Raw genomic sequence first — 27,402 nt, 5'->3', positions numbered from 1 at the left:
AGCTGTAAACTTATACAATCTCCTACATCTTAATACCTTCCATTGCTTAACAGGGCTATATACCATATATGTCACTATCTGAATGTTGAATCACAACCCATTGATCATTTGCGTAATTTCCATGTACAGAGCTCTGAACTGTCAATAGCCACAATAAATAGAATTAGTTAACTCTCTTGGTAAACATTTTAATTTCCAGATCCTTTTATAAGTACTTAACACACAAATTCACTTATTCCTGACACAGATTTTATGAGGTTCATCACAGCACATTTTACAGACGAGGAATTGTAGGTATCCAGAAGTTCAAGAGTTTGTCCAAAGGCACAGCCCTCTTAGGTGATGAAGATCACATTTATACAGGCAATCTCCTGATACCATGATCTCAACTGTAGTATTATTAAACAATGGTGGTTCTCAAAGTTTGAAATCTGGTGCATCATCTTGAAACACATTCCTTAGCCCTAGAGCTCAGACATACTGAGCCTGGTATACTCAGTATGTATACTACTGGTATACTATACTGGTATATATACTATATTATACTGGTATACTCAGTATGTATATGCCATCCATACTACTCTGGCATTAAATCCAGGATACTGCTTTAACAAAATATCTTGCAGGTAATTTTAAGATAGGCCACATGTTGAAAATCATTAGTCTAGGACTAACACACTGAATGGGGCAGAAGGGCAGGTTCTCTTCCAGTAAACCCTTGAGATAAAATGTGTGTGTGTTGTGTGTGTGTGTGTGTTTGTATGTGTGTGTGTGTGTGTTTTCCTATTTCTCGTGGCAACAGTGTAATGTCTGTTGAGAGGCTTCTGAGGCTAATGTGATCCAACAGAAAACGGTGCTATGATTAATCGGTGATATCTAGCATGGCCTCCTAAGAGTGGATGGACAGATGGCTGCTTTTTGCCTTGTAGACACTAGACAATCTAGAACCTAGACACTTTTCCCCTCTTTTTTTAATTATTCTAATTTGTTATATATGATAGCACAGTGCACTGTAATTCATATTATACATATAGAGCACAATTTTTCATATCTCAGGTTGTATACAAAGTATATTCACACCATTTGTGTCTTCATACATGCACTTAGGGTAATGATGTTCATCTCATTCCACCATCTTTTTTTTACACCCTTCCCCCTCCCTTCCCCTTCAGCTTATCTAAAGGTTCATCTGATCTTCCCATGCTCCCCGTGTCAGCCCCACTTTCAATCAGCCTCCTTATATCAAAGAAAACATTCAGCATTTGGTTTTTTGGGATTGGCTAAATTCACTTAGCATTATATTCTCCAACACCATCCATTTACCTGCAAATGCCATGATTTTATTCTCTTTTACTGCTGAGTAGTATTCCATTGTGTATACATACCACATTTTCTTTCTCCATTCATTTACTGAAGGGCATCTAGGTTGATAAAGCCTAGACACTTGTGATGTTTGTTGGCAAGCTTTGAGATCTGAATTGAGGAGAGAAGCTACATAAGAAAGGCAATAGAAGCCAGACTAAATAAAACAGTTTTTCTTAAAAATCACCATACAAGGGAGCCAGGGACAATGTCTCTATATAATCAAGTCACTAGAATGTCACTTAGAGCAGATAACTGGTTCCAACAATGAGACAGGACACAGACCCAGTAAGGAATTCATTTGAGGACTACAAACAGAGAATTGGGCATAATGTTGTCATCTCCATAATATCATACAGTCATGAAAATTTATTATTTATGAGAAGTTGGTATCTGGTATAAGCTTCCTTTCCTAAATGATTCTACTGTCTATATGATATATAATGTTAACTTACAAAATCTGTATAGAGCTTTAAATGACAGAGGCAACAGATTAATTGTTCAGAGCACTGGTTCTAGACTCATACCGTGTTCAAATCCCAGCTTCTCTCTGAACTTACTACAGAAACTTGAATATGTTATTATACTTCTTCTAACATTTAATTTCTTCAGGATAGGTTCTATCCAAAAGGTTTTGGCAAAGGTTAAACACAAGTAAAATATATAGTAAACCCTCAATAAATATTAGCCCTTTATGTTACATGATGAGTCCATTATTGAGACAAATTATATAGCCATATAGTACATACGGATATACAGTACTCTATCAAGTGCTCCCTGAATGGATGGTTTTAATGAAGAACTTGAGCAAAAGTACTTGTTATGGTTTGGGTCTTCAATATCCCCCTAAAGGTCATGTGTTGAAGGTTTGATCTTCAGTCTGTGGCACTGGGATGTGTGAGACATTCAGTAGGTGGGGCCCAGTGGAATAAAGTTAGGTCACTTGAGTATGTGCCCCTGAAGAAGGCAGAAAGATGCTAGTTCTTCCTCTCATTTTTCTTCCCAGCAACCATGAAATAAGCAACTTTGTTCCACCATGAGTTTCTCCCCATGATATTCAACCTCACCACAGGCTCAAAAACAATGGAGCTAACTGACCCTGGTCTAAATGTCTGAAACCGTGAACTAAAATAAGTATTTACTCATTTTAACTTGTTTATCTCAGGTATTTCTTCACAGTTACACAAACACACAAAAAAAACCCTAACACAAGTACTTCATGCTGATCTAATCAATGAATACATTACTACAAAAGTTTAGTTCTATCTGTAAGAATGCAAATCTTAGAAAAATCAGAGCAATATCTCATAATCCTTTGCAATCCCAGCACAAGGCATGATTTATAGTGTTGAGTAAATATTTGTTAAATAATAAAACATGACTTGGAATTCACCATTCTTGGTACTATTATCTCCACAACCCCACACATACACACAATCCCCTTTAAATGATAGTCTCCTGCTGTTATTGAAAGTTATGTGTTGTATTCTTACCCACATGTAATCTCCATAAGTCTCAAATCTGAAGAAATGCTTTTTTTCCCTACCTGTAGCAACAGTTGATTATGGCTTTTGGTTTTCACTAAGAAATATTTTATATCTTTTTAGTAAATGGTTTTTCTCTGACACTCTTCCCCAAGCCAGAAAATGTGCCAAAATTAACAGTACTGAAGAACAAAGAGAAGCATCTGGCTGTAGAATTTTTCTTCATTTCCTACCCTTAGTCATGTTTGATGTTTCCTCTGAGCTAGGGAAAGCTGTGGGAGATGGAAGCTACCTCTCTGATAGTGCCAGATGCAGGCGAGGTAAGCAATAGTTGTTTGATCTCACTACCAGTTCAAGGCTTGACAGAGAAGCACAGTTCCCACCTGTGAGTTGTCTGAGCAAACTGCAAAGAAAATTCAGGTTGGCTTTAATTTCATGTAGGACCACTGGTCACAGATTGACAGATACTGATTCTCTTACTCATCATGGACACTTAGTTTTCCCTTCTCTAGAACAAAATGGCCAAAATGATTCATCCAAAGCTCTCACTTCTGAGAATGACCATCTTCTAACCAGGAGCAAAAATCATGGAAGGGCAATAACAGATGTTTACAGAAAACATAGTATATTCCTGGATGCACTAGCTCTACACATTTTTAGGTATTTGTAAAAATGAATATGATACCACTCTTGCTCAGAAGAATCTTTGTTTTATAGAAAGATCAAAAACTATCCTAGGACAATAAGACCACTTACTCAACGTGCAAAGTCCCTTGAATTTTTGAGTGTTAGAAGAAACATAAGCAAGTTACTTTACCCTAAATATTTAAAATTGTTCCAGAAAGTTATTTCTCAACTTCACAAGGATCCAGAGGCCTACATAAGATCTTTAGAGCCAAGAATGCATTTTTCCCTGGCTTTTATTATCCCCTTCTGATATCCAAATGGACACAAATGGCAGTCCTAGAGTCATTATTTTATACTTGAGGGACCATGTTCTCTCAGGTCGCTGAATGAATTTGGGGGACGAGTTAGTTAGGACAAATGGTCCCATAGCTCATAGGTCTGAGAGCATTCAGCAAAGCCCTCCAATTCACCTCTCCCATCCTTATTAGATATGATTGACATGTTCCCTTCCACAAAGATGCCTATTTTCACCTTGAACCAAATTTCCTTAAAATATGGAACCTGCACTCTAGGTGTACTAATCTTCCAACACCTGCTTAACAATGCTCCAAGCTGACTATAAGAGGCCCAGGGATGGTAGAGCCCAAGGGGACCTCCATGGAATTTTGACAGAGTCCTATGAAAAGTGAACATTCTTGTAACTCAACAGATGTTTCAGAGTCTATCAGAGATGAGTAAATGTATGTAAGATACTAAATTTACACAGAAGACCCATTTTAGCTGAATATTTAAACCCTGTGGCCCATACTGTACTTAGAAAGCAGATGCATTTCCCTTATAACAGGGTCTTACTTATGAAAGGGGAAGGGTGGCAAGTTAGAGATGGAGTAAAGGAGCTGGCACCCACTAACTGCCTTGATATTTGTCTTTCTGGTGACTTTCCAACCTTTTAAAAGTCTACATACAATCCAAGCAGGCTGTCAACAGCCACTGCTACTTTGGCAATTCATAAAAAAAAAAAAAAAAAAAGGAAAGTTTCTCTAGAGCTTTTCTTCAGAGATATTCCAAATATATAACCACATTCCTGCCTAGCACACATTTGAGATGTGATCCTTATAATCTAATGTGTATGATCAGATGATTGTTCAATGCATTTCTCTATGGCTTGAAGATTTCTGGGGTTTAAAACATTAATTTATAAATTCTGATGTTTTTCCCTGAAGAGATAGAAGTACAAAAGATGGCACTATGAGGTAGTAATTCCAGATAGGAGGTTTTTTTGGCCTGAAATAGTCTTTCTCTATGAAATTACAGCAAATGCAGTGTTTAACTGGTACAATGCCAAGTTTACAGGCGTAAATTTATTTCTATAACTATAAAACTAAGTGGAGAGAACTTGTTGGTTTCAACACCAAAATTAATCCCAACTTTATAGGCTTGTTCTGGAAATAATCATCTACCTTTATTTCTATAATCATGATATCCAATGGAGATTATTTTCTATGTTCAGTACTGTTGGACCAATGATTGAAATTCAAAGAGCAGATGTTCTCCAGGTGGCTATGGAATGATGTTCTGACTCCAAGGACTAACTACAACCATTTATCTCATTTAAAGATACACGTGAGGACAACATGTCTTTAAAAGAAAAGACCTTTAAAGACTTCATTGTCTCTGATTCTATTATTGATTCCTATAAAACCTAGAGGGGAATTAGGCAAAGATACGATTCTTTGATTACAAAGCTTATGTATGCTACCTTGGTACAGTGAAGATAGTTCATGGTCTGTCTTGAGGTGGACTGTCATTTACCATAGAATAGCTCCTTCTGTTACCAAGAGAGTACAGAGGAATCAGTGTTTGCAATTTAAGTCCAACTCTCACTATTTATCAGGTATGATCTTAGTTCTTTTTCTTACCCTATAAACTACATGAAGTATCTCCTCCTTTCCCCCAAAACTTTTGGATCACATTAGATAATGAAAGGAAGGAGTCATTCAAGCTTCAAATGTGTACAAACTCAGAAGCAGTCAATCAAAGTACACTGGATTGACCTTCACTATCATCATGGAATTCTGCTCCATGCTTAACAAAGCACTGGTATTTTACTGGTATTTCACTCATATTCACTTGTAATTTACTGAAAGCCACTGAGATGTAAAATCTACTGTAGATCAAGGAATATTCCTACTGGATATACCTTCAAGACCTAACTACGATCCAGCCACTTTTCACCATCATCTCTGCTACCATCTTAGAGTCGCCATCATCTTTCAACTTTTAGTTTTAACCTATTCCAGTCACATCCAATGGGAATGCCTTAGCTTGGTCCACTTGTCAGTTGTTAGGACTATTTAAGAAATCTAACAAATGTCCTTGACATTTGACACCAAGATTCTTTCTTAATTCTTGAATTGCAGAGCTAGCAGTGGCCTTAGAGGGCCCACCTCTGTACTTTATACATATGTGGCGACCTGGGCTCAGTGAGATATCAGACTCCTCTTGCTCCATACAATTATGAAACACAAGAAGCATGAGACAGGACCACAATATGCAGGACCTTGTTCTATGACAGTCTTCCCCAAAGTCCCTGGAAAGATGTAGGATAATGAGGCCAATGTATTTACAACTGAAACTGCAGGGCTTCTGATGCTTCTGGTGATAAAACCCATGCTGCTGTCTCAGACTGGCTGCTCAATGACAGCAGGAGGAAAAATGGGTTATGCTTTTAGAGTGAGATATTTTGTCTTTTAACATCTTAACTGGACTTGGAGCCCATGAATCTTCTGCCTTTTCTGAATGTCCCTCAATTTGTCCAATTCTTTTCTCTAAGCTTTGGATTATTTGATATTCCTCTTCAAACAAAATTCCCCCTTCTTCAAATCCAGCCTATTGAAATTCTGCCAAGTTCTTTCCACATTGGGAAGCTTTTTGTTGGCCCTACCACTCATTCTACTTCATGATTATTTTTGTAGTTTGCCTCCACAGTATCATGCATGCTTTGTACTCACTGATTTTAAGAAAGTTATTGAGTACCTAATATATGTCAGGTCTTACTTAAAAAAAAAAAAATTGTACTAAAGGAAGAAAGCATTAACCAAGACTGGATACCCGACTTTGTGGAGTTTTCATTCTCCTAGGTAATACAGGCAGCAAGTGAATAACTAAGGGAATTTTCAGTTAGGGTAAGTTTTATAAAGACAATCAGAAAAATGAACTAGGTAATAAACTTTTAATGGCCAGAGAGGAGGAGATTCTTCAGACGGACCATAAAAATTTAAATAACTAAGATAGGAATGATAGAGGAATCAGTACCATGGAAACATGGGAAAAGAGATTCTAGGTACCAAGAGCATCTGGACTCCAAGTCCCAAAGTGGGAACCAACAATGAGTAATGGAGAACAGTAGAGGATGCCAAGATACCTGAAACCATGGGGCAGATGGCAGAGGGCCTAGAGATGAGAATCGAGTTCAGGCTGCAGCCCTAGAAGACCAGCACAGAGATGGGGTTTCTTACAGATGGGACAGTAAGTCACTGGAGAGCTCCCGGAATCAAACCCAGGGCCTCACACATGATAAGCAAGCGCTCTACCACTGAGCTACAACCCCAGCCCTGGAAACATTTCTTACAATCATTAAAAATGTCAATGTACCATAGACATCTTGGCAACTCTTCTACCACTAATTCAATGCCTTAGAAAGAGTAGGGATTCAATATGCATTTGAGGATCTGGTTATATAGTTCATTTTTATGAGGACTTCTGAGTTCATTTAGTCAAGATTCTATCTGAAGTAGCTACTCCATGTCTCAGCCTCTGTGATTATCGGATGTTGACATTTTCTTCTCTATAATTATATTTCTTCGTCCCAAGTGTCATTCTTAAGAGTTTAGCAAATTGTTTAATCCTGAGTTTTCCCAAACACTAGTTATTCATGTACCACCTCCAAAAATTTGGTGAAAACTATGCAGTCTATAGAATTGGACAATTAATATTTCTCTACAACAAAATGATATTCACTCAAATAAGTATACTTCCATGGGGAATAGATAAATGTGTTTGCATGTATATATGCATACTAGATATGTAACTATATAAAGAAAAATAGCATACAATAGTGTTGTATATGCATATCTGTATCTAAAGAATGTAACATTCTAAATGTATTTATATTTTATGTCCATGTAAAAATATGACTTAAATGTTTTTTTAGTGTTCATTAACGCACACCTAAAAAAACCTCATTGATGGTATGCATCTAAATTATGATCTAATCCATTCACCCTCTTTATTCTGGAAAATCTGAGTCTCAGCTCATCAAAGCAGGGAGAGAAGAGTTGCCTGTAAGTGGTGGCTGCACATGCACACCCAGAAATGATAAATCAGGTTGCAGCTTATCAATTACAGGTGATGCAGTCTTGCTCACTATGGATGAAGTTGCTTCTCTGTGGTCCTGTGTGAATGGCAGGGTAAGGCAATGTATGGTGAGGCTTGGCTGCAGGGACCCTAGTTGCTGAATGACTGATGTAGTAGTTTCCAGCCTAGCTGTCCTACTTCAAAAATAAGTACCTTGGGAACTCATCTCTCTCCTCATGGAAGTAGCAGCAGAGTAACAAAGCTGAGGAGTACATCTGTCATCAGAATGTTCCTCAAGTGACATTGTAGCCTTGGTTCAAATACTTTGATGATGTCTTTCATGGCAGAAAACAGGTTATGATTAATACTAATGTTACAGAGCTAACATCCTTAACATAGGCCAGGTTACAATATAAGGTGACCTAGGAACTGCTTTTATTTTATGTTTTTATCAAATCTCTCAGAGAAATTTAATTTATATTCACAAGGAAGAGCACCTGCAAAGACACTAATGGGTCCCATAAAGCATAGATGGATATACTGAAACATGCATTGCATATCACGTGTACTCATCCTCACAAAAACATACCCATCTTTCTACCATCTGCAAGGCTCAGTTCTAAGTATGGTAGGAAAAAATGTTAAATAAAATTCCAGAACTGGTAGAGCACTTACAGTGCAACTAGCTTTATCTAGCAAACTTTATGTCACAGAGGAATACATTTAGCTAAAAAGAATAAGACTATTCATGCACTCTTAAACTGATGGGGGGGGGGGGGACATTTTCTTTCCTTGCAAGTATTCCGAAAGCAGAACATGGAGTTCTGGTGCTGAGGTGCAAGCATCTGAGACCCAGGTGTATTCTGAATTTCTGTGCTGCTGTCTACCATGCTGACATATTGACTCACAGACAAAGGGACAGTCCAGTCACCACATTTACCTGTAAGGCACACAGTGGTGATCAGGGTTGCACTCTTGTTTATATCTCATGGACCAAAACACTGTCACCTGGTCACCTCTAAGCAGCATGGGCACTAAAATCCTAATTTAGAAATGAGGCAGCAGTCAGAGATTAGAAATAGTTTGGGAACATACAAACCCAAAGTTTGTTTCACCAGGCTTTTCTTCAAAACTTCTTAACTAGGACTCATTATTAAAGTATGAGGTATAATTTTTTTTTTTTTAGTCAAATGATTCAAGACACAAAAACCATGGTGGTGAATTAGAAAATGTCTCCCAGTCCATTATCCTCAGTAAGTTAGCCATGTACAATTTTTGTTTTCATAGAAAAATATTTTTTAATTCAAAAGTTTAGATAAACCATAGCCACTGAAATTTATCAGGTGGTTCAAGAGTATGATAGATAAAGTAGGAGTTTCAGCACTGAATAGCCCTGAGTTAAAGTCCCTTCTTTGGGACTTGGTAGCTATAGTCCTGACCAAAAATCACAATCAACCACTCAGAACTCTTATTTTCCTTATTTGCCAAATAGAGGACATACCACTTATATTTTCATACTTTTCCTATAGGGTGTAATGTTCTTATACATTTTTTTAAAAATGGTATCCAACTCAAGGCAGATGCTTATTCAATAATTGCACTGGAAATGAGTTTAACATAAGCACCGATTCCACATCAGGGTCACACAAGGGATATGTTTTTTTTTTTTTAAAAAAAGCAAATATTATGTCATCCTTTAGACTTCATCAATAAGGACTTAGAGAATAGGGCTAAGGAATCTTGGTTTTTGAATAAGCTTCACTGGAGATTGAAGTGTAAAGCTTGACATAAAAAAAATTCAAGGTGGACAGAAACATCATGTACAACCACAAGACTTGAGTCCAAATCATATACTCCATATTTGTATAAGTTTGACAAAAATATTCTGTTGTGTATAACTAAAAAGAACTAAACTAAAAATAAGTTTTTTGTTCCTGACACAAATGTTCTAAAATTTCATGTACATAAATACTGCCTTTCTATTGTAAAAAGACTTATTACAAGAGAAGGCAGATATGGTTTTTTGGAGTTAAGTATACAAGGCAAATTTTTCACTTTTGAATTATTTTTAAATTGGGAGAAAAGAACCATAATGCTGCTGCTCCTCTCTCTCGCTCTACCCTCTCCGCCCACCTTTATTTTTTTGGTGGTGGGAATGAGCAACATTTATATCAAATCAACTTACAAAGTAAACTCATAATCTCATAACCATCACAGTATTTGCAGAGATAAAATGGTGCAGTAATTGTGTTGGCGACACCATACAAAAAAAAATTGAAATTTGTAAAAGAAACAAAATTTGAATGCTTAGTACATACTAGGCACTGTTCTAATTATTTTACATATATAACTTTGCTCACTTCCTTTTTCCCATAAGCTTTCCCTTATATGACCCAGCTATCCCACTCCTTGGCATTTTTCCCAAAAGATCTAAAATTGGCATACTACAGCTAAACAGCAACCTCAATGTTAGTTGCAGCACAATTCACAATAGCTAAATTATGGAATCAAACCAGGTCCCCATCAAAAGAAGAATGGGTTAAGAAATTGTGGTACCTACATACAATAGCGTTCTACTCAGCCATAAAGAAGAATGAAATGATGGCATTTGCTGGTAAATAGACGGAAATGGAAAACATTGTGCTAAGTGAAATAAGCCAGACTCAGAAACTCAGAGGTCAAATGTTTTCTCTCATATGTTAAAGCCAGAGTAAAATAAATGAAAAGGAAAGGAAAGAATAGGATAAAAAGATATAGGGAAGATTAGTAATGTAGGAGATTGAGAGACAGAGTGGAGGTACTGGTAAGGGGATGCAATGCAGAATGAATTCTTTAAAAAATCATGTTATGTGCATATATGAATAAATGACAAGAGACTTCACCTTTATACACAGGTAAAAAGGATGAATCAAATGTAAATAAATATATGAGCAAAGGAAAGTCTGGTAGAAGGAGGAATAAGAGGGGAGGGAGGACAAAAAGGAAAAGGTGAAGGGATCAGGGGATAATGAGCTGAAATAAAATTCTATGCATGTTTTAGTTTGTCAGGATGAATCCAATTATTTTGCATAATTATAAAGCTATAATTAAAAAAACAAAAATAAAACATGAGAATCCCGGATTTACACTCTTACTTGTAGGGAACTCAGAGAAATGGATGTCATTAAAATGGGTACATCTCTAAGAACAAAATGCCTTGTTGTATAATTCCCCACACTCCAGTTTTCAAAAGACTCAACAAATTTTATTTACCAATTTGCAAATTTCCCTTCCCCTAAATAGATTAAAAAGGAGTAATAAAGGAAAGATCTGGCACTGTGGCTCAGTGGTAGAGCGCTTGCGCTCTTTCTCTACACACACACACACAACTTTAAAAAGAGGGGCAGGAATCAGGTGGTTGTGTGACAAAATCAAAATCCCAGTTTCAGCAGGTATTATCTTATATAACTGGGCAAGTTATCTAACCCAGGAATTTTTTTTCCACCTAAAAACTGTGGATAAAAATACTTCTGACTTCTTAGATTGCATTTCATAACACTTGGCACTTTCTCAGTGTCTAACAGAAATTCACTACGAATGTCATTGTTACCACCATCAACATTGCTATGGAAACAGCTCCATATAATTATCTAATCATTATTCATCAAGGAAAATAATTTAAAACTCCATATATTTCCTTTTTAAAAATATTTACACCACTTATTACAAAGGAACCTTGTTCTTTTTTATATTGGCTATGTTCTTAGTATCTTTGGGTTTTTCTTGGAATCAAACTCTAATTTGCTAGAGGCCATTTACCTTGGCATTGACATACAGAAGCCAAATGTAACCCACCACCCCAAAAGTCTCCAGCACCTGCATGAATGAAGTTGAAAGTTGAAATAATCAATTCAAGACAAGAATATTTTTTTTTGAAATCCAATGCTACCCAAAAGGTGCCATTATGTGCTATTTCCCTTGGCTTATATGTAAGAAATTCCCTAATTTTTTTTTTAAGAAAACACCAACCAGGCAGAAAATTTTAATGCTCGATTTATTCCTAAAAAGCAAATTACCTGAGGTTAGAATAAATTAATGCTCCAAATGTCAGAGGGATTAGCTTTCAACACTCATTTGATTAAAATAAACAAAAACCATCACATACCCAAGAGTGTTAAAACTCTGCTAAAATAGGAAAAGAGAACTTTTATTCTACTGTGATTTATTTTGTAAAGAAAAAAATACATAGCAGAAAGATCATAAATAATTTTAAAAGTATTTTTTCCTAAGGAGAAGAATTATGTGGTTAATGACTTTGGAGCACTAAGAGATTGGTTTTTATCTTCACTAAACTCAAATAATTGAACTCCCTACTTAATATATATTGGTATGGTCACACATCTGTCAGAAGGCAATTGAGGTTACAGGTAGAACTATTAAGTAGAAATCCCATCTAAACTGAACATTTTTTGTGTCATCATTAATGGCAGAACCTCATCTTTAATAGCTGTATGACAACTCATATCATAAATAATCCTTTTATAATATTTTCTATATTTAACTACATCCTTTCTTTGGCGGGGGGTATACATTTGAACTCAGGGGCATTTAAACACTGAGTCACCGCCCCAGCCCTTTTTATTCTTTTGAGACAGGATCTCACTCAGTTGTTAGGGCCTCACTAAATTGCTGAGGCTGGCCTCAATCTTGCAATCCTCTTGTTTTTGTCTCCATATTTACTGGGATTACAGGCATGTGCCACCACACCTGGCTATTTAGTTGCATCTTGATGCATTATCTGACTTCCCACTGCTCTCCAGCCATATCTATTATTTTTCTTTGTGACTTTGTTTTATGATCGCCACAAAAGCTCCTCAAGAGCTAAGAGACATAAAGATGAAGAAAAACACTGCAATACTTTGTCAAACGGTACATTAGCTGATAAAATATTCAAAAATAGGAATTTACCAAGGAAGACATGTGTTTCAAAAAGCAGTGTAAGTAATAGGAATATTTGTGTTTAAGTATAATCTTTCAGGGGCTGATATTGTGGCTCAGTGGTAGAGTGCTCGCCTAGCATGCATGAGGCACTGGGTTCGATCCTCAGCACCACATAAGTGTAAAATATATTGTGTCCATCTAAAACTAAAAAATAAATATAAAATAAATAATCTTTCAGCTTGAAGTAGGGAGTACCAGGAATTAGATCTGCAGGGCATTCACACACAAAAAAATGTTTATGATTTATCAAGATATTGATACATGGTACATTTGTAAAATGGAATATTACACAGCAATAAAAGCAGCTACTATTCAGTTCAATGTGAAAGATCCATTTCTAAAACATTGTTGAAAGAGAACTCACAGAGATGTAGTTTAGGACGTGCTAACCCTAAATATTGTCTCTTAGGATGTGATGAAGTAGTAGAGTCACTCTGAGCTTCTCCCATAACTGCCTTTGAAGCAGGTCATAGGACTCTCAATTCAGGAAGTTCCCTCCTCATAGCTAGAGAACAGGGTTGTCTTATCTTTTACACAGACACAAGGAAGAATCTGAACAAAAAGCCCTAATAAGTCTCCAGTTTATTACTATTAGAGCATACCTACCTTTTCATACTTCACAAGTATCCACATCATCAGACAGAATAAACATCCACACATTTCCCCTTTCTTTATACTCATGTATAAGTTATATATCATAAATGGTGAAGGCGATCCCCCTCCCACTGTCTTGACAAGGTCACAGTGATGATGAATGCTGGCAAAGCCTCGATGGTGGGAAACTGAAACCATGAGACCCTTTTTTATGTAATTGGGACTTAATTTTCCTGCTCATGTTCCTGACGGGAGGCATGAATATGTTAAATGCCAAACCAAAACAAATTTCAGATGGCTAGAACATAACAGGTAGTTCATGCCTTGAAGGCTGTTCTACTATCCCCCTCAGCATATCAAGGACAAAGTAGAAAGCTGCTCTTCTATCTCAGCACATCGAGGACAAAACTGATAATGGACAACAATCATTCTCCAAAATGTCTCTAGAATCTTAGGCACCACATTGATTATATCAACTAGAACCCAAGCCCATATTTCCGGCCTCTTAGAAAACCTAATCATTTTGCTCATTGTACAAAACCCTCCTTATGTAGTTTCATTCTTGATTAAGGAAAGTTATGTTATACACTTAGGAAAGTTAAGATATGTAAGGATACATTCTTCTCGTTTTTATAAACCCTCTTTACATAGGAATTTATGATGAGCATACTTAATATTGGCGGATAGTGGACTGATATTTAGAACTTACTTTTTATTAAGATTACAAAGAACTAGTGCACCTTGACTGAGAAACAACAACAACAACAAAAAAAAAAACTCTTTGAGAAAGCAGCTCAACCAGTTTTATGAGAATAAATTTAGGAATTAATTAAAGTAGCTTTATAAGACATATTTAGAATAATGTTAGAAATATTATTCTATTTAGATTCTTAGGTTTAGAATTCTTAAGTTTTTAGTCATATGGGTTTCTGATGTTTTAAGGATGGTTTATAAACTTTAGGATATTTTAAGTATAAGATTTTTTAAGAGAGAATTTTTAATATTTATTTTTTTTTTTAGTTTTTGGCAGACACAACATCTTTATTTGTATGTGGTGTTGAGGATCAAACCCAGGCCGCAAGCACACCAGGTGAGTGCGCTACCGCTTGAGCCACATCCCCAGTCCTTAAGTATAAGACTTAAGGGGACTTTTTTAGATGGGGATTTTAGATTAGAAATAAAAGTACAGGTGTACTTTAAAACTTAAAGGTTAATGATAGGTTAGGAGACTTAGAGTCTGGTTACGTAGTTTGGCATTAGTTAATAAGAAAATAGCATATCTTGGGGAAAATAGTACATCTTGGGAAAATCTGAAAAAATGTAAATTAGTGATGCATTTTATTAATGATTGATAACTAAAGGTCACATCCTGGAAAAATGTAAATTGATGTACAGTTTTCTATACCCCTAATTATCGTTAAGGAAATGTTAGGTCTTGGCAACGTTTTGAAACTGTATAATCAATGATGTATTCTGAGTCTATAATGATTAAAAATAATGCAATAAAAGATGACACACAGAAAGCTGCCTTAGAGCTCTCTCTCTGGAGATTGCTCCAACAGAACGACTCCTGTCTCATCTTTTCGCTGATGCCACTCATCCTTCAGAACTCCCTGGACCCCAGCACATAAATATGTATACTTCTCTCTTGTTCACCTCTCTTTTGCTATAGTCACCTCACCTATGAGCCTAGTAATGGGTGGGGAAAGAAGTCTTTCCTTTCTTATGGCGCGCGCGCGCACACACACACACACACACACACACACTCCAAAAAGCTAATTCTATAAGTGTTAAGAATAGGCAAAACTTGGGCTGAGTAGCTCAGTTGGTAGAGTACTTGCCTTGCATGCACAAAGCCCTGGGTTCAATCCTCAGCTCCGCAAAAAAAAAAAAAAAAGACAAAACTATCTACTGGGAGATAAATCATTCTATCTAAATGAGGCAGGAAAAAAATACCATTAACCTCTAAAGGGATGGGAGAATTTGTGATAGAAGTACAGCCAGGGAACCACACCTGGTATGATGGAAATATTTTGTTTGATTTGTGTGATGGTAAAATTCATATGAAAACTCATTCAGTAGCATATTAAAGTTTTGCATATTCTAGTTTATGCAACTATTCAAGTAAAAAAAAAAGTCTAATAATGACAGGATACAAATGACAATACAAACACATGGTTCTTAAATCAGAAAATACATAAAGAACAATGAAAAATGGGAATGATATATATTACATCAGTTTGGATGGTTTGTCGTTGGCTTTGTGGGTTTCTGTTTTGGCCACAAAAGTCAAGAAACTTGTTGGCTTTTGTTCAAAATGTATCAGCAGCTTCAGGCAAGAACCACCTCACTAAATACATCCAAATAGCTAGTCTTTCCTGGAGCCTTTGGCTATATGAGAAGCATTTTGATTCTCCAGAATAAATCCTACAAATTGTCAGATAAGAAATACTAGTTTCAGCTCTCAGTTGGGATCACAGCTCAAAATTAAATACTCCAGAGGCTCAGCTGCTTCCATTTTGCTGTAGGTCTTCCTAAAAGCATGTGCATGGTTTTTCATAATTTGATTTTTTTTTTTCATTCTGACCTCTCTACCATTCATCCAAACTCCTTCACACTTCTAGCTTGTTGACATACTATATTTGTACTTCTGTAAATTCTGTGTCCCCTAAACTGACCCCTTCAACCTCTGCCTCCTGAGGCTACTACTGTCCTTTAGAGCTGAACTCTGGTGTGGCCTATTTGCGTCAGCTAACACTATCTACCTCTCATGAGTTGGGACTACTCTTACCTGTTCTTGCCAAAACATCCTAAATTTTCACATGACAAACTGGTGTATTTGACTGAAATATGAACTCAAAGAATAAAAGCAGTCTTCTCTTAGCAATATTAAAAAAGGATGAAGTTCTATGAGGTTAGGAAGTAATTTTCTAAGACAAATTACAAATGGCACACTACACTTGGCCTTTGGAAACACTGTGCAGGGGGAAAAATGTTTTAACATATAGTTAAAGAAGCTCATTTTAACTTTAAAATTCTAATTAACCTACGGCACACACCTAATATCATTAACATATTGGGCCCGAAATATACTCATCTCTTACTTTTGAATTTTTCCTTTTTCCAAATGAGGACATATTAAAAAGCATCTAATTTTTGTGAAAGAACATTAAAGAAGCCCTTTCACCCTCCCAATTTGTATAAATGACTTTTCCTCCAGCCATCCATTTGGCTAACTTAATGGCTCTTTAAATTCTCACTACTGGTTTATGTTCATACTCAGCCTTGGATTTAATAGTTCCAAGCACTTCCTACCTTACTGCTCATACTTGATCCAAACTAATCACACCTTTTACTGCGCTAAGTATTCCTTTCATCCCAGAGGTTCTTGGGAATAGCACACTGCTTGCAAAACAAAGGGAAGCCAAGTCAGCATAATCTTATATGGTGAAGACAAGTTGTTTCCCTGCTCTGGGTGATGAGGGAGGTATATAACTAATGTTATATATGAGACAGAAAAGCAGGTTTTGGACAGGTTTCAGGGAAATTTTTGTTTGGCTATAGGTGATTCCAAGGAAAGGGTACTTTACAGTGTTCAGATGTCTGAGATGTCCTCCCTCCTCGCCCAGGTGTACATTAAAAAAAAAAAGTTTAGGATTTAAGGATTTTACCTGGACCTGGTTCCCTTTCTTTTCTTATTCTTTAACTTTAATAATGTCTTGGTTTCTATCCATCCTTTACTGGATAGCTGAATAAAATCAAGATGAGCATCAACAAGTCTTTTTGCACACATTGGAGATTGAACACAGGGTACTCTACCAACGAGCTGCATACCCAGCCAGCATTATTGTTGTTGTTGTTGTTGTTATTATTTTGAGACAGTATTGCTAAGTTGTTGAAGCAGACCTTGAATTTGTGATCCTTCTGCCTCAGCCTTCTGAGTTGCTGGGATTATAGGCATGTGCCACCATGCCCAACTGTCAAATCATTTTTTATTTAATGTATTTTATTTTATTCCTCTCCCCCGAACTCTACTACTCTTGTGATTTTCCCTCCTCTTTATTCCCTCATTTTCTCTTGACATAAGTGCTCAAAGTGAGTTTATTACAGTAGAGTAGCTTAGCCTATTGAGATTCAGGTTCCCTCTCCTCCCTCCCAGGAGCCCAGGACCTCAGGCATAATAGGCTCTCTAGCACTGAGCTATATCCCAGGACCTCAAGAACCATTTTTACGTCTACTCTCTCAGTATCCTACACAATTCATAACTGAATCCTGTAAGTGCTGGCCTTGGAAGAGGGAAGGCAGTTCCCTCCTTTTGCTAAGAGTATCTTCCTGGGATAGCCTCATTCTGTTATTCTTTAAGTAGTAGTTCTTCTAAAGTCTGCTCAGTCCTCAATTCACCTTCTAGAGGGTAACCAAAGAGTTCACCTGCATTACTCAAGGTTATCTTTATCATTTAGTCCTAGTTTACCACTCCTGATATGTAGAATAGCTGCGTATTTGTGACAGATGCTTCATAAGCAAAACAGAGTGCTTGAGAGAATGAAATTAGAGAAAAGGAGAGGCAACAGAGGAAGGAAAATATATGTAGATAAAACTCATGATGGGTCCTGAAGAATGCATACCTTTCATGAGAAAGGGGTAAAGAAGGAGAAAGGGAAACAGAGGGGCATTCCTGTGGGGTACATTACACTTGGAAAGGATATAACTCAGAAATGGCAAATGGTAGGAAAAAATGCATGCAAGGAGGCCATGGTAATGTTCAACCACATTTGTCAAGTCATTTGGGTTGCAAGTCTCACTCTAAAGCATGTGATTTGATTAGTGTAAGTCTCTAAGTTTATAAAAAAGAGAAGTCCTGATCAAGAGTCTCTAAGTTGATTTAAAAAAAAAGAGAAAACCAGGCACAGAATGGCCTTATGGAATCTGCCATCTTCTTTTCCAGCACTCAGGTGAAAAATGTTTGCAGGTAGCTTTCCTTCTCTTAACAAAAGTAGGTTCCAGCAGCTCAGTTTACATTGAGGGATTAAATAACATAACCACAGTCTGCCTTCAGAGCTGGGCTAGCTTTGAAATCTTGTGACTACGAGTGACCTGTACTCTGTGCTTGCTCTTGTAGTCAAGGGAATGAACTACTGCCACCTGAACAATGTAGACTGATAGTGGTGCTTTGGGTCCTGCAGATGACAAGTGGAGACTGACTAGAAAGGGAATGGATGCTGAGTAAGCAGAAATAATAGTTGATCACCACAAAAGCCTGACTTGGAAAGATCCTCCTACAAGGCAACTTAGAAGTAATCTAGTTAGAACTCTGTTTTACAAGTGAGAAAATTAAAACCCAGAAAGGGAAATCCCGAGAGAAAATAAATTAGTATATTGGACACCCAAAAATCAAATATGATTGGAATATACAATTGGTTAATCCAAAAATTCTCTTAGAAGTGAAATATTGAAAAGTCATAAATAAGTGTTTTTACTCAAGTCATACACACACACACACACAGGGTGGAGAAGAGGAGGAGGATGACTTGTCAATCTTGATGTGCGGTCAGTTCCTTCCTGTGAATAAGTATCCCTGGCCTGTTATGGGGGGGGGCAGGGCAGGGAAATCAACTGTGATCAAATAGAGTCTTGGGCTTTTTAAAGTAAAGTGAAACCTTGAAAGTAGCTGCATGGCAACCTACTTGCAACATATTTTCTAGTATTCAAGATTTCTCTCCAATATTTTACTATTGTCTTGCCCATGATTAACAGTGACAAACTCATCCAATGTTTTTAAAGCACTCAAATTCATTTTCTCTGAAACAGCATTCTCTCTTCTTCCACTCACTTAATTTTAAGTACATTAAATAATTGTAGTAACACATTATTGGAATAAACCAATTTGAAAATAATAAATACAGTGAACTCTTGGTAGCCCAAATTCCCGCTGGTAGGAAATACTACAGATCAGTCTATAAGTTAAGAGTGTTCAGTGCTTTGGGGCATCAGATGGTACATCATAAAAAGAAAATAGCTTCTTTTGGGTTTACACGTTTCCTAGTTCAAAAATGACCACTAGCCAAAAATAAAAGAAATTGGTGAAGAGAACATCTATTGTATTATTTAATAGGAGACAGCATGTCTCAAAGTTTGGGAGAGATAGTATATATGTACAGGTATAAATATACATGTGTGTGTATGTATAAAAGGAAACAATTATTCCCAAATCTCTTTATCTAGGTTGTAAGTTTCTCTGCATTCCTTAACACTTGCTCAAGGCCAAAATTCTCTAAATACCACAAGATTAAAAATAAGATGGCATCACCTCCACTGAGGTGTTCTTCTAACCCATGCTTTCTCAGGCCACTCTGTTATGAGAGGCAGCACAGTCTGACAAGTTTCCACAGGGATGTCTAAGACAGACAGATGGCCTCCTCTGTGCTTTCTACTTTGGGGAATTAGGGAAGAGGCTTTCATGAATGCTTATAATATCAACAAACCACAATCGCGCCATCACTTCACTCCTGCATAGAAAGCCCCTCCAAATGAGAAACACCTTTTTGGATGCACATTTTCAAATTTATACATATAAGCATCTCTCTGCATATTCTTTATAGGTCCTCCTGTGAAAAAGCAGGAACTCATGAATAAAGACAGTGTGGCAAGGAACCAAAGGACTGATGGCACTTCCCTCAAAGTGGCTCAGATCCTAGTTGTGAACACTGTATGAGCATATAAATGAATATAGTGGTTGCTATAAAGTGGGTCCATGGCATGTTTTTGACTGTGGATGCCATGAATTTGCTTTGGGAGGGGCAGTGTGGAACAACTCTGGTAGTCTTAAAAAGTCATCCATGAGAGCTGGGGATGTAGCTCAGTGATCAAGTACTTGTCTAGCATTCATGAGGCTCTGGGTTTGATCTACAGCACCACAAAAAATAAATGAATGAATGAAAAAATTAATAAATTAATAATGACTTACTTTTGAGAAAAAATATTTTCCAGATCAATAATAAATAGGGAGATGAGAGATAATTGTTGGCTTTTAGGCAGAAAAAGGTTCTAATTTGAGTACACACCAAAATTCAGAACAGTCTGGAGATGCTCGAGCTACTAACCTACATTCATATCCTTCAAATCTTTATGGTGACTGCCAATGTATCTCAGCTTCCTGACCTTTCTTCTTTCTTTGTATCTTCGTTATTGGTATGCTAGTCCTTAAGGAAAAGTGCTTTATGGTAATTATCCTATTAAGGTATTTTCTTATATTCTTTATTATCATCTGTCTTCTTCATATCAGATGCCAGACCTGATGTAGAACTTATATAGTTTGTAATCTGCTATGTCTCAGTAGACATATGCACGTAGGCCTGAGACTCTGCTGGAGCTTATAACTTGAACAATTATAAAAAGACTTAAATTGTCATGACAGTGAACATACAGTATCTCACTGCACCCTTATTAAACAAGCTTCTAGGTCCCCCCAAAACATGCCTTGCTTAAAAACAGCATTGTGGATCAAGGCATTATTTATTTTTTTCTTGGTGTTTTCTCCCAGTCACCTAACAAAACTGACACATGAGGTATATTCTAGGTAATTATGGAAGGATACAGTACAGCATATCTAAATTGAGCCAGAAATATTTTAGTTCAGATCTTCACAGCTTTGAGCTTTCTGGTTTTATGAAAAATAAAGCATTTGATCTTGGGATCGTGAGTAAAATCATGAAATCATCTTCTATAAAGCTGATTTTTTTTTAATGCTGGGTAGAGTTTTGGTTTTTGTTATTGCTTCACATATAGCAGATTTAATTCAGAAAGCAAACTGTTCTACAGGTCCACTGGAAAACCACCACCAATTGTGAGAGCCATTAGAGTTAGCTCTGAGAATCCACCCTTCATTACACTAGCTTCCCTAATGTTAATGATCACAGCACTGATGAAAAATTGCTGGTTCATGACCTCTATTGGCTCTAAGCAAAGGACACCCAGGACTGCCTACTCTCAGAGAAGCAAAGCATTTTGGACAGTGAAGAGTTTAAGGTGACGTGGGGATGTTTTGCTCCAAAGACATGAGGTCTGAAGAGGATTACTGTATGTTCAAGCTAATGGGCAACACACAAGTGAGGAAAATGCCAGGAATTTTTTGGCTCATCAGGAAAGGCAGAAACTAAAAATTACACAAGTGCTTTGGCTCAGGAGCTAGAGGAGGGCTGCCAAGTTCTGGAGATATTCCCTAAATCCGCCATGAATACGGGGCAGCCAGTGGGACTACAGCTGACCATCCCAGAGCTTGGCTTCAGTTATCATTAAACTTCGAGGGCAGAAACAATACCTCTGGCTAAAAAAAAAAAAAAAAAAAAAAAAAAAAAAAAAAAAAAACCCACTATTTTCCATTTATAGAAAATGAAGAATCAAACACAGAAGATAAAAGGAGATATAAAGCTACTTTCACAGCAACAGGGTACTTGCTTGCAATTCAGCCAAAAACAATTTGTTATGTTTATGCACATACAAAAAATGCCAGCCAAAAATCCAGATGTTGGATGAACATGATCAAAATATGAATCTAAAGGGTAATAATGTGAATTATTAATTAGCTTTTTACCTTTTCTCAATGAAGTGTTTAACTTAGTCAAAGACAGAGGATGTATTATGAATGCTGCAGGATTTGCCAATTCAGCATGACCCAATACAGAACATCCACAAAACTGAAAATATATAGGGGTGGTGAGGACAAGGAAGGGTAGAAAAACTTATTTGCCCTTATAGAATATGCTCCATTTATAGTTTAATTCTAGATGTTACACAGCTTTGGTCAGAAGTCTCAGCTTAACTGAAATGTTATTTCTTTCTCCACTTTATTAGGAGTAATTCCATAAAGGCATTGCTTCAATCTTAATGTTCTATCTGCTATGAAATTGAAAGAAGCTTGGTTCTCTTCATTACAATGCACATTGACAGTATGGCTGGATAGAAGCTATATAGCCTTTTCTATGCATCCATGACAATATTCATTTTTCTCCGAGTAGGAAAGTTTTGCATGAAATGGTTACTGTTCCATGCATCTCAATATTACTTTTAATAATGAAAACATTTCTCCTCCATTTCATTGTCTAGGGCTCTTTTTTCCCTTCCTTTCTCTTATCAGTTCATGATGCTATTTTGTGTCTGATTTTATAAAATTGCATATCCTCATACATGCATGAAAATAGTATTTTCTTTTAAGTATTTCTGAAACCTTTCACATAACTAGTAATTTCCTAAAATAACATGCACCTGGGGCGGTAACCATGGAATATGGGCATCATTATGTGGTATCTAGAGCTTAAGAGGATCTCAGCTGAGACCCTGTAATTTGTTGGTTTGCCTTGATTCATGCCAGATCCTTACCATTCACCTCTCCATAGACACATCTGAGTGAGCCTTGTAAAACCCTCACATCACATCTCACATATACAACTCAGGTTATACTCTACAGACTTTCAGAATCAAGTACAAACTCATTGCGACTTTCAGAAGCCTTAGCTATCCAACTCTGGCCTACTTATAAACCCTAATTTGTGTCAAGCCCTTATGTGATGTGTGATTCCTGATCCATCCAGATATACAAACACCTAAAAATTTGGTTTGAGTATTGCAATATCCAGGCAAAGAACTAAATGCTAGTGATACAATGGTACACAGACATATTTTCAGAGAGAGATAAGTAATAAGGTAATACCATCATAGGCGACATGTAGGATGCTGGAAAGGAAGGAGAATGATCTACCAGCTGAGACTGGAATTGAGTGTGACGACCTCAGAGAGTGTTATAGTTTGGACCTTCATTACAATGCACATTGACAGTATGGCTGTCAATGTGTATCTCCCAAAGGCTCTATATTAATGGCTTGTTCCCCAGTGTGGCAAACTTTAAGAGGGAGGCCTAATGAGAAGTCTACGCCATTGTGAGTGTGCTCTTGAAGAAGATTATGAGACCCTGGCCCCTCCTCTCTTTTTGGCTTCCTGGTCATAAAAAAAAAAAAAAGTGAATTTTATTCTCCTTGTGCTCCTGCTATGATGTGCTGCCTCGTCCAAGGCCCAAAGCAATGGGGCCAATCCATCATGGATTGAAACCTTTAAAACTGTGAACCAAAATATAATTTTTCTCTTTATAAGGTGATTATCTCAGTTATTTTATTATAATGACAAAAGTCTGACTAACACATGGTTTCCATGCAAAACTAATATCTAAGCAAAGACCCAAAGAATATAGAGATATCAGTCAGCCAGATAGTATAATCATGACTAGTCATCCAGTAGAGAGGGGTCTTTCTAATGTCTTATAATCAGCAACATTTTTAAAAACTGTAATTATTTCACGATGGTTGCAACGTAGGACTATGGTGCAGAATGAATGATTGGCAGCTCCCCTATTATGTCTTCCCCTTCAATCCTCTGTCCCCACATATTTAAACCCTCTTCTTATTGTCTGCAAGAGGAGCTCCCAGTCTTTACTTCATGTACTACATTCTCAGAGGAGTATTCTCCACCCTTATCATCCTGCACTGACAAAGACTCCTTGACTTTTCTGACACTTTCCCTCAATTATACCTGCTTTGAGGGTGTCTCCATCATTTGTTTTTTTTCCTCCTAGCAAGAGCAAGGGACATAATGAAAATATATTTGAGTAAAAAGGAGAAGAGATGGTTAAAAACCTCATCTTTTATACCTGAAATCTATATATAAATGCATTGGTCTGCATTGTAAGATAGGCAATCTGATCTAGACATGTATTAGGGAATGGGATTGATTCAAAACCTTCCAATGAAAACATGGGTGACTCATGGGGTCTTTATCTCCTTCTGATAACATACAAAGGGAATAGTGATTTAAAAAAAAAAAAAAGCCTAAACAGAGCATGAAATCTTCTAGAGAAAATACTTAGAGTGGAGAAAGAATAGAAAACAATGCAAATATTGGATCTCCTTTGAGCAAGAGGAAGGAGTTCAATCATTGTGCAAAGCATATTTTAAGAAGTCTTTGGGGGACCTGCACCATCAGAAAAGAGATACAAAGCAGGACATTTGCAGAGGAGTTCCTTTCTCTTGACATAGTATCTTCTTTTAGAAATAACTTTCCTTTTAAAATTAAATAAAACAAGTTATAATCAGCATGTTACCTTAGGTCAAAAGGATACCAGTAAACACCTTTCCTGCTGGTGTCACAAGAAACTGTTGAGCTGAAGCACCTCAGTTCTGTGTCCCAATGAAAGAAAATTTATAGTGTAGTGCAAAAAGTCAAGCAAGATAATTTTATTAAAAGTGAAAGTAAACTAGCAAACAGCTCTCTAGAGACTGTTGTCTCTGAGCAGAAAATGACAAAGAAAGCTACTCTATTTTCTAATTTGTTGCTTTGATATTTCCCAGGAGAACTGGGTTCCACCTTCTGCCATCTTTACCAATCTCCTCCTTCATATTGGAGGGAAGTTTTTGACCCTACTAGGTCCTAACTGGAACTGTCATGACAACCAATCTATTCATGGAGGCTTCATCTACAAGTTTTTAATCCTGTGTTCTCGTGGGTGCTGGGGTTAATGATGGGACAGACTTCATCTTAGTAAGCCTGTGCTACTAAAGGAATTTCGCTTCTAAAATACACCAAGAAACCTATGACCATAAATCCTAACTTTACAATGCCTTCAGTAGACTGTCATAAGTTAGTCTTATTGATCTTTTTTTAATTGACATATTTCTTAATTAGCTACCTTTGTTTCTCCCTGTTTATTCTTAGGGGGGTATGTACACCTGTTGTTCTACAACTTACTTGATTATTCATTAAAGGCAATTCAAAGAAACCCTTGTCCCTGCTATGTAACGGTTCACATTTCATTACTCATTACCACTACCTAACACTTGTATCTCTCAAAAAATCTTTGTAGTAGCAAAGAAGATAGAGTAAAAGGAAGGAGAACAAATTTAGGAAAGCAAGAAAAAGACTAAGAGTGAGAAAATAAGAGATCTAGGAAAGCAAGGTGACATTGATGCCTACTAAGAGTAGTGTGCTACTCATCCTACTCATCAGAGCTTCCTGGGTCTACAAGAGACCTGGAAAGGAAAAGGGGAAAATGATTCCTGTAGTTTTTCCACTAAGGAAATAATAGATAAATTACAAAGGGAAAACGGTCTTCTCTGAAAATGCAGCAAACTTAATACACACTTGGATGCATTATTATTTCACTTCTTATTAATGTTAATGCTCTCCTCTCAGAAAGCTCTCCTCTCAAAAAAGAATATATGCTAATTGCAATATTATGAAAACAATATGATCACTACAAAAGAGGAATGTCAACTCAAAGAACAGACCAGGTGTGTGGATTCATTTGCATTTCATGGCAACATGTTGGAAACCAGCCTGCATAAATTATATGCAAACACCAAACCCTCAAAGAGACACAATGCTTTGGCAGTGGAACACAGCACCAACCACTCTCTCAGCATATCCTACTGCTGACAAAACACCTACCTTCTACTGTAGCTCGCTTGGGCTGGATGGTGATAGCTCCTTCTGCAATATCTTCATGCTGGTGTAGAGGATTTATTTTGGATCCCCAGCTGTCTGATCCCACCCAAAGAAAATGTCCCACTTGGTCAGCTCTTTTGGCTGCTGCAAGAATTTGCCTGTGGAAGGGAGTATAAAAAGGAGCATTAAAATAATAATAATAATAATAATAATAATAAAATAAAAAGGAACATTAATGATAAATAGCAGAAGCTAGACATAAGCATATTCAAAATCAAGTAGAAGGAAAGCAAGCTATTTTTCTCAAAAAGTAAATAATTGATGACAACAAAAAGCATGCCAAAGGATTTATATGCCTACTAACAGATTTTGCAAACCAATAATAAAAATGTCAAAGCATCTCGAATAAAATAGTCAAAGGACATAAAAAAATCAAATTATAAAGAATTATAAATGCCCAATAAGCTGGATATACATATGTCATAAAGAAAGGGAATATAAACTATAATAAGATAGCAAATTCATGTCCTATTTGGGACTTTTTTTTTTTTTTTTTTTTTGAGTTTGCACTTGGTGCTGAAGAAAAGACTTCCATTTACAATTGGTGGTGTCATTTCAAGAAATCAATATGTTCATAACTTAATAAATCAAAGTTATTTATTAAGATAAACAATTTGATATTAAACAAAAAATTATAATCTATGTTTATGGATTCAACTACTTTATAAATAGCAAAGAGAGTAAAAGTAAATGAAAGAAAAAAGAAAACTAGTTATTAATGGAAAATCATTACAGTAGTATTTTGGGAAGAAGAGAGGGATGAGAAGTAATTCTGTTTTCAGAACACACACAAAAAAGTACAACTAAAGCTCCTTTGGTGGGTAATGCAACAGGGAAAAAGAAAAAAACTTGTTGGCCTCACCGGATTTGAGGTTACCAGAGGTATAGAACTAAAAACAAAAGGACCGACTTAAAGCATGTACAGGAAATGACAAAAAGCCGGCTCATTTCTTCAAGTCAGGAAAAGGAATGGTTATTCTTTTTTTTTTTTTTTTTTTAAAGAGAGAGAGAGAGAGAGAATTTATTAACATTTATTTTTTAGTTCTCGGCGTACACAACATCTTTGTATGTGGTGCTGAGGATCAAACCCGGGCCGCACGCATGCCAGGCAAGCGTGCTACCGCTTGAGCCACATCCCCAGCCCCAGGAATGGTTATTCTTAAAAAGAAATGTAAACAATGGATTCTGATATTGTGAACACTTAATAAAAGGTAAGAGTTATATAAAACATGACTGCAAATTAGTGCAACCTTTCTGGAAAGTAGTGTGGAAATTCCTTTGAAAACTGGAAATGAAGTATAACCCCCACTCCTTTGTATTTACACAAAGGAAATGAAATCTGCATCGTGTAGTGATACAGCTATATCAACGTTTACAGCAGCAGAATTCACAATAGCCAAATCATGGAATCAACCCAGAAGGCCATAATAGATGAAAGGATAAAGAAAATACT

The 27,402-nt window shown here is 36.7% G+C and overlaps 1 protein-coding gene across 2 annotated transcripts in view; it reads right to left on the bottom strand.

Moving 5' to 3' along the window:
- The window catches only part of GRM7 (glutamate metabotropic receptor 7), a gene marked incomplete at its 3' end in the record, with an annotated part of 844,437 nt that overhangs the window by 361,959 nt on the left and 455,076 nt on the right, over positions 1-27,402 (bottom strand). For both annotated transcript variants that reach the window (XM_081276152.1, XM_081276151.1), the window contains exon 4: positions 25,893-26,047. In XM_081276152.1, the coding sequence (XP_081132278.1) occupies positions 25,893-26,047 (155 nt within the window). The remainder of the gene's footprint in view (positions 1-25,892; positions 26,048-27,402) is intronic.

Source organism: Spermophilus citellus (assembly GCF_964194105.1).
Source record: "Spermophilus citellus genome assembly, chromosome: 19".
NCBI classification, from domain to species: domain Eukaryota; kingdom Metazoa; phylum Chordata; class Mammalia; order Rodentia; family Sciuridae; genus Spermophilus; species Spermophilus citellus.
Note: the sequence above shows the minus strand (reverse complement) of the source record. Positions and strands in the feature narration are given on the sequence as shown.